The 18,295-nt window shown below is 39.1% G+C and overlaps 1 protein-coding gene across 7 annotated transcripts in view; it reads right to left on the bottom strand.

Annotated features, from left to right (window-relative positions):
- Positions 1 to 18,209, bottom strand: part of MAIP1 (matrix AAA peptidase interacting protein 1) — a 37,927-nt gene extending 19,718 nt beyond the window's left edge. For 2 of the 7 annotated variants that reach the window (XM_045034249.1, XM_045034248.1), the window contains exons 1-4: positions 17,726 to 18,209; positions 12,769 to 12,840; positions 12,025 to 12,151; positions 10,769 to 10,916 (exon numbers count right to left, since the gene is read on the bottom strand). In XM_045034249.1, coding sequence (XP_044890184.1) covers positions 10,769 to 10,916; positions 12,025 to 12,151; positions 12,769 to 12,840; positions 17,726 to 18,166 — 788 coding nt within the window. In that variant the 5' untranslated portion in view covers positions 18,167 to 18,209. Of the gene's footprint in view, positions 1 to 8,608; positions 8,914 to 8,934; positions 10,732 to 10,768; positions 10,917 to 12,024; positions 12,152 to 12,768; positions 12,841 to 17,725 lie in introns of those variants that run through there. The other 5 variants (XR_006583469.1, XR_006583468.1, XM_045034247.1 and 2 more) reach the window with 4 other exon arrangements.
- Positions 18,210 to 18,295: the final 86 nt, after the last annotated feature.

Below are 18,295 nucleotides of genomic sequence, written 5' to 3'. Positions count from 1 at the left end.
AAAGAAAGCGATTTCAAAATTCAATTTCTTTCTAGAATTTCTAGAGTTTTAGCTTTTATTTAAGTCTATGACCCATTTCACAATCTCAATTTTGTACTAAAATTACGTATGGTGTGAGGCAAAAGTTGAGCTTTATTTCCCATTCGAATATGTAATTTTTCCATTTGTTAAAAAGACTACCTTTCAGAGTGCCTGGGTGGCTTAGTCACTTAAGCGTCCCACTCTTGATTTCATCTCAGGTCATGATTTTATGGTTTATGGGATCAAGCCCCACATCGGGGTTCTCGTCCCCTCTTTGGCTCTTCCCCACTCATATGCACACACATGCATGCTCTTTCTCTCTCAAAAATAAATAAACTTAAAAAAAAAAAAGACTGCCTTTTCCTCACTAAATTACTTTCGCACTTTTGTCAAAAACCAAATGTCCAATAGGCATGGATCTATTTCTGAACTCCATTCTGTGCATTGGTCCTTAACATTTCTTATAAACCAGGTGTGCTGGTCTACTGGCAACAAATTTACTCATCTTTTCCCTGTCTGAAAAAGTCTTTTCTCACCTTTTCTGAAGGATATTTTGGCTGAATATATAATTTAGGTTGCCAGGCTTTTTCTTTAAGCACTTTAAAGATGTTATGCCAAGGTCTCTAATTTCCACTTTGAGAAAAGACATATATAGTCATTCTCTGTATGGAATGTATCCTTTTTTTTTTTTTTTTCTCCAGCTGCTTTACAATTTTCTCTGGTTTGATCATGGTATACCTTAGAGAAGTTTTCTTTATGTGTCACCCTTCCTGTTGAATTTCTTGGATCTGTGAGTTTATAGTTTTCATCAATTAGGGAAATTTTCAGACATTATTTCTTACATTGTTTTTGTCTCCCCTACCCCAGCTTCTAGGATTTGAAATACAAGAATGTTAGAAGACCTGATATTATCCCAGAGGTGGCTAAGGCACTGTTGTAATATTTTACTCTTGGTGCTTGTAGTAAGCTTCAACTTCATTGATCTTTAGTTCTGCAGTGACCGATACAGAATTCCATCTAGTCCTTCTCAACTAGCTAGTGAACAGAAGTAATCAAATAGCAGCAGTGATTTTTAAAAATAAATCTTAGACATACTTGAATTATTGGTATAGATGTATTAACCACAAAATATTTAAGGACTATTAATTTAGAAATGTGTAGTTTTTTCAATACCTTCTTTACTGTCTATAAAATTAGCTTATGTATATACATAATATAGGTAACATTAGACATGATACTGAAGGGGAACAGCATGGAAGTTTTTTTGTGTGTCTCCCATCCATGAAATACAGCCAGACCAACACTAAACCATCCTGCACACCTAGAAAACTGGAGGATTAACACAACAATCTGCACAACCTGAACCACAGAATTCAGCAGGCACCCGGTGCGGAGAAGTGAACTTGGGGAGCGAGAAGGCACAGGAAGGGAGGTGCTTTTGCAAGCGGAGAGAGGATGGAGATTGGGTGGGGGGGAGAGAATACAAGAAAAGCACCCCTCCCCAAAAGCAGCTGGAGAGAAAGTGGAAAATTGGAAACGGCCACAGGGACCAAACTAAAAAGGGAGAAAGGAGAAAGGAGGGGGTTTAATTTCCATTAAGACTGTAAACAAGGGGATCGCAAAGGCTGCAGCTCTGCAGCTCGATACCTGGTGGTGCTCTGGTGGGAAGGGCGAATCCCAGGAACAGAGTGGGGTCCGGGAGGTTCTCAGGCCACACAGGAAAAAGCAGTTCCACTGCCAGAAGGACATTTGGTAGAGACTGTTGAAGCCACCTGGTCCAAGCAGACCCCAGAAAATGACCACATTCACTGGTGCTGGAACAAGGTGGTTAAGGGTAAAGCCTGGTGCCAGATGTGTGATGTGATTTCCCATAATCCCTGAAAAGCTGCTGCTACACTAACTCGTGAACTTTTTCTGGGGCGGGCTGGCACCTGGCTGCAGTCTCGGGGCACTGGCAGCAGCAGGGTCCAGCAAGCGTTCCTGGGTGCGGCCGACATTTAGCCATTGCTCATTCGGTCATTGCTTGGTGAGACCCTCCCATAGAGGGGCGTTCCGGGTCAAAGCCACAGTCCTTCAGAAGTAAGGGGTCAGGGAAAACAGCTGCATCTGAGACAAAACTCGGGAGAGAGGTACTGCCTGGAGTCTGGTCACGGAGAGTGAAAAAGTGGGGAGTGGACAAAGCTGAAGACAGAGGACAGGTGCATGATTGCTGATCCTGGAGAACAGAGTTCCCAGAGACTGGGTAGCTGGGTGGCACCATTTTCCCCGATCCCGTGCATGTGCACACGCACCTACGAGCGCCACAACACTCCACCCAGTAGGCTAGCAGTGCCATCTAGTAGAGAGCTGAGCTGTTACACTGAGCCCCACCCAACTGGGCCAACTTCACTCCTCAAGAACACAAATCACACCGGCTGCTTAGTTTATGGACTATAAAGCACTACGTAGTCTGACTTCTAGTGGAAAATAAAGTAATTTCAGTCCTACTTCAATCTGTTACCAGCTCCATCTATTCAATTTTTTTTCTCTTCTATGCTTATTTTCTTTTTCTTGAATACAGAAAGAGAAAAAATTCATTTCTATTTTCAATTTTTATTAAAAATCTTTAATTTTTATTACTATATTTTTTACTTTTGTGTAAATTTTTTCAAATTCTCTTTTACTTCCATCATTTTATTTTAGTCTACTACAGGGTATTCACTTTTTCAAATTTTCAAACTATTTCTTTTTTTAATCTTTTTCCCTTTTTCATTTTTTTCTTGAATACAGAAAAATAATTCATTTTTATTTTTAATTTTTATTAAAAATATTTTCTTTAATTTTTTCCTACTATATTCTTTACTTTTGTGTATATTTTTTCAAATTCTATTTTACTCCCATCATTTCATTTTAGTCTACTTCAGTGTACTCAATTTTTCAAATTCTCAATTTCCTTTTTTTTTCTTTTCTTCCCCCCACCCCCAACCCTTTCAACCACTTTCAACACCCAGACCAAAACACACCTAGGATCTAGCATCACTTATTCGATTTGCGTGTGTGTGTGTAATTTTTTAATTTTAATATTTTTTTAATTTTAATTTTTCTACATCATTAATTCCTTTATTCCCTTCAAAATGACAAAACAAAGGCATTCACCCCAAAAGGAAGAGCATGAAGAGAGGGCAGCCAGGGATTTAACCAACACAGATACAAGCAAGATGTCTGAACCAGAATTTAGAATCACGATAATAAGAATACTAGTTGGAGTAGAAAATAGATTAGAATCCCTTTCTTCAGAGATAAAAGAAGTAAAAAATAGAATGAAATTAAAAATGCTATAACTGAGCTCTAATCACGGATGGATGCAGCAGCGGCAAGGATGGATGAGGCAGAACAGAAAATCAGTGATATAGAGGACAAACTTATAGAGAATAATGAAGCAGAAAAAAAGAGGGAGATTAAGGCAAAACATGATTTAAGAATTAGAGAAATCAGTGACTTATTACAAAGGAACAACCTCAGAATCATAGGGGTCCTAGAAGAGGAAGAGAGAGAAATAGGGTAGAAGGTTATGTGAGCAAATCATAGCAGAAAACTCTCCTAACCTGGGGAAAGACACAGACATCAAAATCCAGGAAGCACAGAGGACTCCCATTAGATTCAACAAAAACTGAGCATCGACAAGGTATATCATAGTCAAATTCACAAAATACTCAGGCAAGGAGAGAATCATGAAAGCAGCAAGGGAAAAAAGTCCTCAACCTACAAGGGAAGACAGACCAGGTTTGCAGCAGACCTATCCACAGAAACTTGGCAGGCCAGAAAGGAGTGGCAGGATATTCAGTACTCTGAATCAGAAAAATATGCAGCCAAGAATTCTTTACCCGGCAAGGCTGTTATTCAAAATAGAAGGAGAGATAAAAAGTTTCCCAGACAAACAAAAATTAAAGGAGTTTGTGACCACTAAACCAGCCCTGCAAAAATTTTAAGGGGGACTCTCTAAGGGGATAAAAGATGAAAAAAAAAAAAATATATATATATATATATACACACACATACATACATACCAAAAGCAACAAAGATTAGAAAGGACCAGAGAACACCACCAGAAACTCCCAACTCTACAAACATCATAATAGCAATAAATTCATATCTTCCAGTACTCACTCTAAACATCAATGGACTCAATACTCCAATCAAAAGATATAGGGTAACAGAATGGATAAGAAAACAAGATTCATCTATATGCTGTTTACAAGAGACCCACTTTAGACCTAAAGATACCTTCAGATTGAAAATAAGGGTATGGAGAACCATCTTTCATGCTAATGGTCAACAAAAGAAAACCAGAGTAGTCATACTTATATCAGACAATCTAGACTTTAAAATAAAGACTGTATCAAGAGATGCAGAAGGGCATTATATCATAAACAAGGGGTCTATCCACCAGGAAGACCTAACAATTGTAAACATTTATGCGCCAAATGTGGCAGCACCCAAATATATAAATCAATTAATCACAAATATAAAGAAACTCATCGATAGTAATACCATAATAGTAGGAGACTTCAATACCCCACTCACAGCAATGGACAGATCATCTAATCAAAAAATCAACAAGGAAACAATGGCTTTGAATGACACACTGGACCAGATGGACTTAACAGATATATTCAGAACATTTCATCCTAAAGCAGCAGAATATACAGTCTTCTCTAGTGCACATGGAACCTTCTCCAGAATAGACCATATACTGGGACACAAATGAGCCTTAAGTAAGTACAAAAAGATTGAGATCATACCGTGCATATTTTGAGACCACAATGCTATGAAACTCAAAATCAACCAAAGGAAAAAATTTGGAAAGGTAACAAATACTTGGAGACTGAAGAACATCCTACTAAAGAATGAATGGGCTAACCAAGCAGTTAAAGAGAAAATTAAAAAGTATATGGAAGTCAATGAAAATGATAACAGCACAACTCAAAACCTCTGGGATGCAGCAAAGGCAGTCATAAGAGGAAAGTATACAGTAATCCAGGCCTTCCTAAAGAAGGAAGAAAGATCTCAGATACACAACCTAACCTTATACCTTAAGGAGCTGGAAAAAGAACAGCAAATAAAACCCAAAGCCAGCAGAAAACAGGAAATTACAAAGATTAGAGCAGAAATTAATGCTATCAAAACCAAAACAAAAAACAAAAAACAGTAGAACAGATCAACGAAACCAGAAGCTGGTTCTTTGAAAGAATTAACAAAATTGAGAAACCACTAGCCAGTTTGATCAAGAAGAAAAAGGAAAGGACCCAAATAAATAAAATCAAGAATGAAAGAGGAGAGATCACAACCAACACAGCAGAAATAAAAACCATAATAACAGAATATTATGAGCAATTATATACCAATAAAATGGGCAATCTGGAAGAAATTGACAAATTCCTAGAAACATATACACTACCAAAACTGAAACAGGAAGAAATGGGAAAATTTGAACAGACCCATAACCAGTAAGGAAATCGAATTAGTAATAAAAAATCTGCCAAAAACAAGAGTCCAGGGCCAGATGGCTTACCAGGGGAATTCTACCAAACATTTAAGGAAGAGTTAACACCTATTCTCTTGAAGCTGTTCCAAAAAATAGAAATGGAAGGAAAAGTTCCAAACTCTTTCTATGAAACCAGTATTACCTTGATTCCAAAACCAGACAGAGACCCCACTAAAAAGGAGAACTATAGACCAATTTCCCTGATGAACATGGATGCAAAAATCCTCAACAAGATATTAGCCAACTGGCCCCAACAATACATTAAAAAATTTATTCACCACGACCAAGTGGGATTTATACCTGGGATGCAGGGCTGGTTCAATATCCACAAAACAATTAACATGATCCATCACATCAATAAAAGAAAGCACAAGAACCATCTGATCCTCTCAATAGATGCAGAGAAAGCATTTGACAAAATACAGCATCGTTTCTTGATAAAAACCCTCAAGAAAATAGGGATAGAACGAGCATACCTCAAGATCATAAAAGCCATATACAAGTGACCCAATGCTAATATCATCCTCAATGGGGAAAAACTGACAGCTTTCTCCCTAAGGTCAGGAACAAGACAGGGATGTCCACTCTCACCACTGTTATTCAACACAGTATTGGAAGTCTTAGACTCTGCAATCAGACAACACAAAGAAATAAAAGGCATCCACATCGGCCAGGAGGAGGTCAAACTTACACTCTTCACAGATGACATGATACTCTATATGAAAAACCCAAAAGACTCCACCAAAAGCTGCTAGAACTGATTCACAAATTCAGCAAAGTTGCAGGATATAAAATCAATGCACAGAAATCGGTTGCATTCCTATTCACCAACAATGTAGCAACAGAAAGAGAAATCAAGGAATTGATCTCATTTACAGTTGCACCAAAACCCATAAAATACCTAGGAATAAATCTAACCAAAGAGGTGAAAAATCTATACACTGAAAACTATACAAAGCTTATGAAAGAAATTGAAGAAGACACAAAAATATGGAAAAAGATTCCATACTCCTGGATAGGAAGAATAAATATTGTAAAATGTCAATACTACCCAAAGCAATCTTCATATTCAATGCAATCCTTACCAAAATAACATCAGCATTCTTCACAGAGCTAGAACAAATAATCCTAAAATTTGTATGGAACAAGAAAAGACCCCGACTAGCCAAAGCAATCTTGAAAAAGAAAACCAAAGCAGGAGGCATCACAACCCCGGACTTCAAGCTATACTCTACAAAGCTATAATCATCAAGACAGTATGGTACTGGCACAAGAATAGACACTCAGATCAATGGAACAGAATAGAGAACCCAGAAATGGACCCACAAACATATGACCAACTAATCTTTGACAAAGCAGGAAAGAATATCCAATGGAATAAAACATTCCCTTCAGCAAGTGGTGTTGGGAAAACTGGACAGCGACATGCAGAAGAAGGAACCTGGACCACTTTCTTACACCATACACCAAAATAAACTCAAAGTGGATGAAAGACCTCAATGTAAGACAGGAAGCCATCAAAATCCTCAAGAAGAAAGCAGGCAAAAACCTCTTTGATCTTGCCCGCAGCAACTTCTTACTCAACACGTCTCTGGAAGCAAGGGAAACAAAAGCAAAAATGTGAACTACAGCGACCTCATCAAAATAAAAAGCTTCTGCACAGCGAAGGAAACAATCAGCAAAACTAAAAGGCAACCGACAGAATGGGAGAAGATATTTGCAAACAACATATCATATGAAGGGTTAGTATCCAAAATCTACAAAGAATTTATCAAACTCAACACCCCAAAAGCAAATAATCCCGTGAATAAATGGGTAAAAGACACGAATAGACACTTCTCCAAAGAAGACATCCAGATGGCCAACCGACACATGAAGAAATGCTCAACATCACTCCTCATCAGGGAAATACAAATCAAAACCACAATGAGATTCCACCTCATACCTGTCAGAATGGCTAACATGAACATCTCAGGCAACTACAGATGTTGGCGAGGATGCAGAGAAAGAGGATCTCTTTTGTACTGCTGGTGGGAATGCAAGCTGGTGCAGCCACTCTGGAAAACAGTATGGAGGTTCCTCAAAGAACTAAAAATAGAACTACCCTATGACCCAGCAATTGCGCTACTAGGCATTTACTCAAGGGATACAGGTGTGCTGTTTCGAAGGGACACATGCACCCCCATGTTTATAAAAGCACTATCAACAATAGCCATAGTATGGAAAGAGCCCAAATGTCCATCGATGGATAAATGGATAAAGAAGATGTGTTATAGGTGTACAATGGAGTATTACTTGTCAATCAAAAAGAATGAAATCTTGTCATTTGCAACTATGTGGAAGGAACTGGAGGGTATTATCCTTAAGTGAAATTCAGAGAAAGACAAAAATCATATGACCTCACTCATATGAAGACTTTAAGAGACAAAACAGATGAACATAAAGGAAGGGAAACAAAAATAACATAAAAACAGGGAGGGGGACAAAACAGAAGAGACTCATAAATATGGAGAACAAACTGAGGGTTGCTGGAAGGGTGGTAGCAGGGGGGATGGGCTAAATGGGTAAGGGGCACTAAGGAATCTACTCCTGAAATCATTGTTGCACTATATGCTAATTTGGATGTAAATTTTTTAAAAAAGTAAATATAAAATGAAAATAAAAGACACACAAATATAACAAAGAAAAGAAAGAAAAGAAAAGAAAGAAAGAAAGGAAAGGAAAGGAAAGGAAAGGAAAGGAAAGGAAAGGAAAGGAAAGGAAAGGAAAGGAAAGGAAAGAAAAGGAAAGAAAAGAAAAAATATTGAAGGGGTGCCTGGGTGGCTCAGTTATTTGGGCATCTGACTTCGGCTCAAGTCATGATCTCGCGGCATATGAATTCGAGCCCCAGGTCGGGCTCTGTGCTGACGGCTCTGAGCATGGAGCCTGCTTCAGATTCTCTGTCTCCCTCCGTCAATCACACTCTGTCTCCCTCTGTCTCTCAAAAATGAATAAACATTAACAAAAAAAATTTTTTTTAATTTAAAACAAAAAAAGAAATGATACTGAATATGACACCAACAATGAGCTGTTATAGTTTTTTTACTTTGATCTCTTTTATAGAAGGTGATAATAATCTGTGGAAAAGGCTTTACTGTACCATGCCAATATACTACAAGGAATATTTCAAAATAATACAAAAGTGATCCACAGACTTGACTATGTGAAGATCAACTGATCCAAAATGGTTTTTTCCTTAATTTTTCCTAGTAATTGCCAAAAGTCCAACAAGCTGATTTTTCAAGAAAGATCATTCTAATAACTTTGAGTGTTCAATCCGTGCGATGGTCCAGTCAGGCTTTACTCCTTGTGTAAACTCCCTCTGAAATCTAGGGAAAAAATTACAAATAATATGAATCTTACATTAGTCCAAATACTTCTTGGATAACTATATCATTTCCAAATGTACATTAGAGGCAATTTTTAGCAACAAGCTAATGGTTAATCATAAATAAAAATCAAAACAAAAAAGTTTAATTTACCAATTCAATCAGGAAAAGTATCGTCACAAAATTAGAACATTTTCCACTAAAATGAGAGCATGCACAGAGGAGGGGCAGAGGGAGAAGGAGAGAGAATCTCAAGCAGGCTGCATGCCCAGTAGAGCCCAATGTGGGGCTCAGACTCATGATGGTGAGATCATAACCCGAGCTGAAATCAAGAGTCAGACATTTAACCACCCGACCTACCTAGGTGCCCCTAAAATGAGTATTTTTAATGAACTGATATATACTCCAACATCTACCAGTCCTTGAGAGAAACTTGGGTATTATTCTGTTGTTAAATACGAGCTAGAACATATGCCTAATATGAGGAAAAATAAATTGGGTTATGGTGATGGAAAGGGTATTTTAGTGGAATTTGGTTTATATACATTAGATCTTGAAAATAACAGTGTTTATGAGCTGCCCATGGCCTTAGTAGGGAATATCAGAGGAATCAAAGGTGAGTATTGATTATATTGTTCTTTAATTACAAGTGATATCTTTAAAACGAGATGATTCTGTAGATTGAAGTATTTAAATATGTATTTTATATAATTACAAATAAAGCAAAATTTAAAAAAAGAAAAAAAGCACATTTCTTTCAAATAAAGTGAAAAAATAAGGATACAATTCCCTTTTACCTTACTGAAACAGAACAGATTTTCTTAGGTCATTTTTGGGATTTGTTATTTTAAATTAGGTTTATATACTTTCGGCAACATAATAGTATTCTCTTTTAAATATTAAATTATGTCTCCAGTAACCTGCTTGACTGGTTCACTGTTCCAAATTTTATTAGCAAAAAATACATGATAGTGTCTCTTTTAAATACATTGCTAACCTACTAGATAGTACCTCTTTACAGGCAGGAACTCTTCATTTTTGTATCTGAAACCCTAACAGGGTACTTGATAAAGAGGGAATGATCAGTAAATGTCTAGTGAGTGAAGCACCCATGTGCCACCTGTGGCAGATTTTATTTCCCGAGTAAGGTTATAACCATACGCCCCATCCCACATGCTCTTCTGCAATGGGACCCTGCTATTGCCCGATAAAAAGTGGAATCTCTCCATGTCCTTTCAACTGTGTAGGTCCTATGACTGCTTTGACAGGTAGACTAAGGTGGAAACCATGTTCCGATCCTGGGATAGCCCTTTACCAGACTAGCTGACCACCTGGTAAAACATGTGAACAGCTGGAGACTGCCACAGGCCCAAGCCATGAAGAGAGGCCCTGGGGAATGAGACATTATGTGCGGAAGTCAAGGAGCACCAAGCGGGGCACGTGTGAGTGAAGAAGCCATCGTGGAAATGATTTCTCCAGCCCTTGCCACCCTGGTTGATGGCAGGTGAAGCAACGAAAACCTCATGGCTGTGCCTTTCCAAAATTCCTGAGCAGTAAAGCAGCAGACAAAATAAATGGCTGCTTAAAGCTACTGAGTTCGGGAGTGGTTTATGACACATCGATAGACAGCTGAAACACCTTTTAATTACATTCAGCAGCATTACCTCTTTCTAATTTCTCAACACTTCTGTTTCATATCCAGTATGCCTTTATGACTTTCACTCTTCTTAAATAACTTGCCAAATTTCAATGCTTTTCTTCCTAAAGCTCCCTTTAGCTTTCATCCCTTCATACTTCCTTCATACTACCTTCCATTTTCTAGAGAAAGGAAACAATGAGATGGGATTAGACTTACTCATAGCTTGCACTAAGAAGTTGTTTGGTTTCCACGTTCTGATCCCCCAATTTAACCTGGAATACACTGGCTCCACTTAAAGTTTCACTGGGGATGTTGGCACTGGTTAGATACCAAAAGCACATCAGGATGTTAACAAACTTCCTTCCTTAGAGAAAAAACACACACACACACATACAAATACAAATCACAATAATCTATCATCCATATATTCAAAATGAAATTAGAAAGTGGCAGTAGCTACACGAGTTTGTATAGATCCTATTTTGTACGTATTCTAGTCTAACTAGAATAACAAAGTAAGATACTTACATTGATTTCTTCTTATTTTTAGAAAATTCTCCTAGGGTTTATGACATATTTACCTTCTCTGTATCTCAGAAATAATAGTTATGATTTATTGAACATGTACTATTTACCTTCATTCACTCTGCTATGTGCCTAGTGATTCTAACAAGGTCCTGGGTTAAAATCAAGTAGTGACCATGGTGCTGAGATTTAATTTGAAATGTTAGGGAGAAGAAAATATTTATCACTAGAAGTACCTATAAAAATGTTTCAAGTTAACGTGTATGAAAAATGTTTAACTATTAAAGAGTCCTATATCAGAACTGCCTTGGAAAGTATGTAAGCAAAGGCTAGATTTCCTGTGTGCGTGGCACATAATACATTTGCAAATATTTGTAAAAGGAACAAATGAGTCAATAAATTTTGGGGAATAGTATAGGGGAAAATGTTTGCATTGGACAAGGAGAAAAATGAGATAACCAGTAAAGTTCCTTTCAATCTTTTTCATTATCTCCAAATAAATCCAATTTGGGAGTTCCACAGTTAATCTTACTTTCAAAACAGTCTTTAACTGATATTTTTTACTTTTTACTCCTCACTCTTATTTAATCTACAGCTAGACATTTAAAATGTTCAATTGTTTCCTTCAAATTACGAAATCTGAAACATATTTTCTATTTGAGACATGATAGCAGCCTTAGACAATCGTCATCAACTTAAGTGACAATATCTTCTCTTGTGAATGAAATAATAGTAGAGGAAGGTGCTTAGATAGAAGGGCTTAAATAACTATTACCATATCTTAACTCTTTCGTAGGTAGGTCCTTAAAGAATGAACGTATTATTTTTCTTGAATTTCTAAACATATCCACTGTACCAACAAAACCCCACTATTTCATGATTATCCACTAGTTTAGCCTATCTGGGCAATTATTTATCATTTAAAGTTGACTATGTTCCAGCAGTACCTTTCTCATCATAGTAAATGGAGATGTCTCCTGTTGATGTGTATACAATCTCATCTATGTCAGCAGCAAGGGCATTTTTATGGTTATCAGGTAATGAAGTAACCTTTTCCTTCAATACATGTAGCACCTAAGTATGGAAAAAAGCAAACCATAGTTCACCTACTGAATTTTCAAAAGCCTTTCAGTAAGCAGATGAATTCTTTATGGAATGAATTTTTCTAAACCTACTTTTTTTAATGTTTATTTATTTTAGAGAGAGAGCATGAGCAGGAGAGGAGCAAAGAGAGAGGGAGACACAGAATCCAAAGCAGGCTCCAGGCTCTGAGCTGTCAGCACAGAGCCCGACGTGAGGCTCAAACCCACGAACCGCAAGATCATGACCTGAGCTGATGTCGGATGCTTAACTGAGCCACCCCAGCACCCCTAAACGTATTTTTAAATTTACTACATTTACTCATATTCAAAAGCAATCCTGAAAGGCATCTAATTGTTCAACAGGTAATTCCTACAGAGCATTCAGTACAAAAACAAGTGTAAGACATTGTATTTACTTAGCTATACCTTAAGTAGCAAGCATTCTATACTTTTATATGACCCAAAGTACCCAAAAGTAAAGATACAAGGACTCTACTTTGGCTGATGGCACACATACTACTTTTAAGCATAAATAAGGGTAATGCATATCATTCTATTGCAAGAGAGTAATACACTTATTTTTAAAGGAAAATTAAAAGTATACTTTACCTCTTTGGCCACAAGTTCTTCCAATAGATCAAATTTGCATTGTGACAGCAACTTGGACACATGAGCAAAAGCCTTTTAAAAAAAAAAAGGTGAGGAGTGGTAATCATTATTTCAAAACATCATGCAAAATACCATACAACATACAATGCTCATACTTAATTAGCTTAATATCACAAAGACTATTTTATGATAAAGGATAAACAATGTCAAATACTATGATATGCTTCAAAGTTGCTTGGCTTGTCTCTTCTCATATGGCCTTCCCACATATACAGTAGTGAGCTGATTGCCAATTAGGTAACCACTCTTAGGACCTGGGAAAAGATGGTATGTGTATAAACATAACTCTTCACATAAAAATCCTCCTACAGAATTCCTTTTAAAATAATAATGAAGTAATCACTGTTATCACTGTAATGACTATTATATGACCCCTCCCCCTTCCCCAAGAACCCAAAGAATTTTGTAAGTAGTACATTCTAGATTGTAACGGGAGTCTGGAGATCTGGGCTGCAATCTGAACCTCATTAAGATAGGGAAGGCAGGTTTGGGAAAGTGGGAGAAAATATAATGAGTTTACACAGTCTAATACAGTGAGATGTAGGAGATCCCATTTAAAAAATATTTTATTTATTTTTGAGAGAGAGAGAGATTATGAGCAGAGAAGGGGCAGAGAGAGACACAGAGAATCCCAAGGAGGCTCCACTCTATCAGTGCAGAGACCAATGCAGGGCTTGAACTCGTGAACTGCGAGATCATGACCTGAGCCAAAACCAAGAGTTGGATGTTTAACCAAATGAACTACCCAGGTGCCCCGATATCCCATTTTAAAGTAGGGAGGAACCAACTACAATCCTCCATATTTTTAGCCATGAGAAACGAAACTCTGTATAAGACCTACCTGTTTTCAAGTAGCTTTCAGTCTACTTGAGAAGGGAGGCAAGTAAACGGACAAGTTCAAGAATTATGACAGGGGCAAGAACAGGATGACTTGAGCAGAAGCACCACTTAAGTCAATCTGGGAGGACCAGAGAGGGCCTCTTAAAGGAAGGAACATCTCAGATGAAATGCGAAGAACTGGCAAGACAATGCAGATGCAAAGGCATGTCAGACAGACAATAATTGTTTGGGATGGAATGTTATGGGATGAACTGTTTCCCCCAAATTCATATGTTGAAACCCTAACTCCCAGTACCTCAGGACTGAATTTGGAGACAGGGTCTTTAAAGAAGTGATTAAGTAAGATGAGGGGGGGCCTTAGCCCAACCTGACTAGTGTCCTTATAAGAGGAAATACTGACACACAAAGCACCAGGGGCACATGCACACGGAGGGGGTGGGGGGAACAAGAGTGAGGACACAGAAGACAGCCATCTGCAAGCAAAGGAGAGAGACTTCAGAAGAAACCAAACCTATCAATACCTGGATCTTGGACTTCTATCCTCTAGAACTGTGAGGAAATAAAGTTCTGTGCCCCAGACTGTGGTATTTTGCTATGGCAGCCCTGGCAAACAGACAATAATAAGAGTTGTTGAATTTTCAGAAAATGCATATATCCAAATGGATTCCAGGATGCCTTGCAAACATGTGAGAGGCCCTCAGGGTTCAAAGACACTATCTGTATTAATAAGCCTTCGTGAGGAAGGCGGGTGGTATTTAGGTAAGAAGAAAAAAGACCAAAACGATCATGGTGAAACCCAACCACTACATTCTAGTTTGTATGGCCAAGGTGTGATGTTTGTATGGCCTAACATACACCTGAGCAAACTATCTGATCAGATAATAACGATCAGGAGGCTGCTCTGAGAAGGCTTAGATGATACAGGTTTGTCTAACCTAAAGAGGCTAGGAAATAGCCTATACAACATGCAAGAAGATACAGGAAGATACAGGAAAATAAACACTATATGATTAATGTGGTTTGATGGCAGTAATAGGGAAGATGGATCATATGCACATATCCATAGTGTGACATTGTGATATAAGAAGAAAATATACACTTGTTCTCTGTTCCACCTCCTGGCACACAGTTCCTAAAACAAGCCCCTTTCAACCATACTGGAGTTCAGGCTAATGAGGTGACTGTTGTCAGAAGAACCAACCACGTGATCAGAGGGTTGAAACTTTCAGCTCCACCCCTAGACTCAGGAAGGGAAGAGGCGCTGGGGATTGAATTAATCACGAATGGCCAATGATTTAATCATTCGTGGCTAAATAATGGAACCTCCATTAAAAACCCTAACGAAGGAATTAGAAGAGCTTCCAGGTTGGTGAACATGTGGAGATGCTGGGAAAGTGGTGCACCCAGAAAGCACGGGAGCTCCATACCCTTCCCACATGCCTTGCCCTATGCATCTCTTCCATCTGGCTGCTCCTGAATTGTATTCTTTCTAAAAAACTGAAAATAGCAAGTAAAGTGCACTCCTTAGTTCTATGAGCTGTTTTGGCAAATCATGGAACTTGAGGAAGGGGAATGTGGGAACCCTCCATTTATAACTGGCCAGTTAAATGGAGGCCTAGACTTGTAATTAGCATCTGAAGTGGAGTCAGTCATGTGGGACTGAGCCCTTAACCTGTAGGATCTGTATTAACTCCAGGGAGTTAGTGTCAGAACTGTCGTTAAGCTGCCCTGATGAGGCATTGATGACAAGGAGTATCTAACCTAGAGAGGCTTCTAAGAAATAGCCCTCTTTTTCATAGAAAAGGACAAAACTTAAGATATATAAGAAAACATACAGTATATGATTACTGCTGTTTGATGGCAGTAAGAGGGAAGATTCCATATTATATGTACATATTACTGGAAAGCAGGGTCTGTGGAGCTAATAAAGCTATAGCACTGGACCACATATTTCCCTGGCTCATGTGATGAATAAAAGCTTATTCAGACCGTAATTAACCTTCTCAATTTCTAGTGACTGGAGGACCAAGACTGCTTATAGACAGGGTCACAAGACATTGCTTACAATGCATCCTTGAGCCAACTGCTTTATCATCTGTAAAGGAGAATTAGGCTAGAATGGTCCTGAAGATGCCATTTTGTTTTCATGTTCTCTGATATAAAAAAAAAAAATCTGAATGAACGTGCTCTAATGATAACTTGATATTCACAACCCAAGATAACATTTTATTGCTGAGAGGTTAGATTAAGGAGAAAGGGCAAGTGGAGCCCATGAGAGTAGATGAACTAGCTAAGGCTTTTGCACCAGATTATTCCTAAGCCCTAGACTTTTAAACCCATGCAAAGAAGACACAGTTGCATTATTGCATAAAGAGATCTAGTAGGGTGAAGGTTTTTTGGCCATGTCCTCTTAAATCTTAGGTGTTAAATAACTGATTTGCTTGATATAAAAGGTATGTTATAAGTAAGCATTGTTTTAAAGGAATTGATAAATATTTGCCATGGATGGCCCAACATTCCTTTTGGAAATCACAATGGTTAAATGCACAAAAACCGACTTAGATGAGGCAAAACGTGTATACAGACTGGCTGATGAAAGGATGGAGATACTACTTAATAGCAAGGATGAGGGCAAAAATAGCTAATAGCTGGAGACCAGACAGTGATCTGGATCAGAGAGTGGCTAAAAAGTGTCCCATGCTCCTCTGTGTTCAGAGGACATGGGGTGTAAAACCTGATTCCTGCCCAAGAAGGGGAGAGGGTTTCCATTCCTCATTGACACATAAATGAGCTGGTACAGTCATTTAATATGTTATGAGGCACACAAGTTCATGTGTCCTCAGTGGGCATTGTGGAGGATAGTAGAATCACATCAATTTACCTCTACATGACAAAAGATTTTGAGAACTGATATGAGCAGAGGTTTACCACTTATAACGCTATTAATCAAGCCTGCCTTTTGCTTTTTAACTTTTTTATAAACACATAAATCAGTCAAGAGTTGACTCAGGGAAGCAGGAGGCAGGAGTTAATATTGACACTGATTATATGAATTTGGAAACATTTATTTATACAATCAGTACTGCGAAATAATTACAGTTATAGCATAAGTTTAAGGTATATGGCAGTATGAACTGGGAAATAAACTATGACTTCTATTTATCAACAGTTCTGAAATGTTTGGGAATGACAAACTCTCCGAGGGATTCGAAAGACATTTATAGATGGACTTTCATCCTAGAAAAGTGCATGTACACAAAAAAATCCGTAAATAATCTCAGGACCCAAAGTGACTGTTATGGGACAAGGGTAAGGCAAGGTATTATCAGCCACTCAGAAAGAAAGAGAAAGAAAAGGGAAGGGGTCAGGGTTATGAATCACCAAAGGCTATTTCTCAGTGTGTAGGATGTTATGCACTTATTAGCGACCAGGTTGCTCAGCAAATTCTTTGAAAGGGTAAAACTCCTTATCTCTAAGTTAGTCTTTAAAGAGTACGATGGGGGAGAATTCGGGGGTAGGGAGATGGGCTGGGGAGCTCTGCCAAATGGCTAGCAGGAAGTTTTGTTTTTCTACCTAAAATTACATTATTGCATTTGAAACTGCTACCTTATTTACTCTTCAAAACGATCGCATCTACTCATTCATTTATTCAACTAACATTTGTGGAGCGCCTGCTATGTGCCAGGCATGGTCTTCTTAATTTTGCAGAAAGTGATGTTCAGAAAGATAAAACCATGTAGCTTTTAGGTGGCAGAAATGGGCTTTGAATCGAATTCATTTCTATCGGATTCAAAACCTGTAGAGCAGAAAAAGGAATTGGAGGACTTCAGCTGGTGGAACTGGTGTCTCAATCGAACCCCTCTTCCTCCTCGGCGACCGTGCAAACGTAAGAAGCAGCTGAATTTTAGTCAAGAAGTAGCGGAGGGCTGTGTCTGGGTCACTACCCACTTTGGATACCTTGGGACCCAGTGAGGAAACCTCATCACTAAACACTTTTTGCATGGAACCGCTGAATGCAGGAGAGGCGAACAGGTCACCCCCAAGCAAATGAACAAACCTGCTTCGCTCCCTCAGAGAATTCTGCGATGCTGAACTCTTGGTCGAAATAGGCCCAGATCAGGAAGGCGTAAATTCGAGTCCGAACCCAGTTGATGGGGTTGGAGAATCCCAGAATGATCATCTTGGTTTTCTGGCGCGGCTGGGGCTGCTCCTCGGCGCTGTAGCTCCGCCGGGGGTAGGCAGGGAAAGCGGAGAGGGCTGCGGGTAGTCCCGGAGGGCTGAGCAGGGGACGCTGCGGGCCCCGAGCGGGCAGCGCCGAGGCCCAAGTGACTCGAGGAAGCGGGGCCGGTCCGGAGCCGAGGCGGCGGCGGCAGAAGCGGCAGAGTTCAGCCAACGGCGGTCTCACCTCGGCTCCACGGGGAGTCCGGGGTCGGCCGGCCCCGCCGGGCAGCGGCGGAGCGAGCAGCAAGCGGGGCAAAAGACGAACAGCCAGCGCCATCTTTATGGCTTTTCACCCCAGTCCCTGTCTGTGCCGTGTCGAATGAAAGTCGGTGGGAAACCAGCTTGGTCGCATCCGGAGGAGACTAGAGAGTGAATCTGGCCTGTTGCTGCCACCTCTGGTGAGTCG

The sequence above is a fragment of the Felis catus genome, chromosome C1 (genome assembly GCF_018350175.1).
Source record: "Felis catus isolate Fca126 chromosome C1, F.catus_Fca126_mat1.0, whole genome shotgun sequence".
In the NCBI taxonomy this organism is placed as follows: Eukaryota; Metazoa; Chordata; class Mammalia; order Carnivora; family Felidae; genus Felis; species Felis catus.
This window is presented reverse-complemented; position numbering and strand designations above follow the sequence as displayed.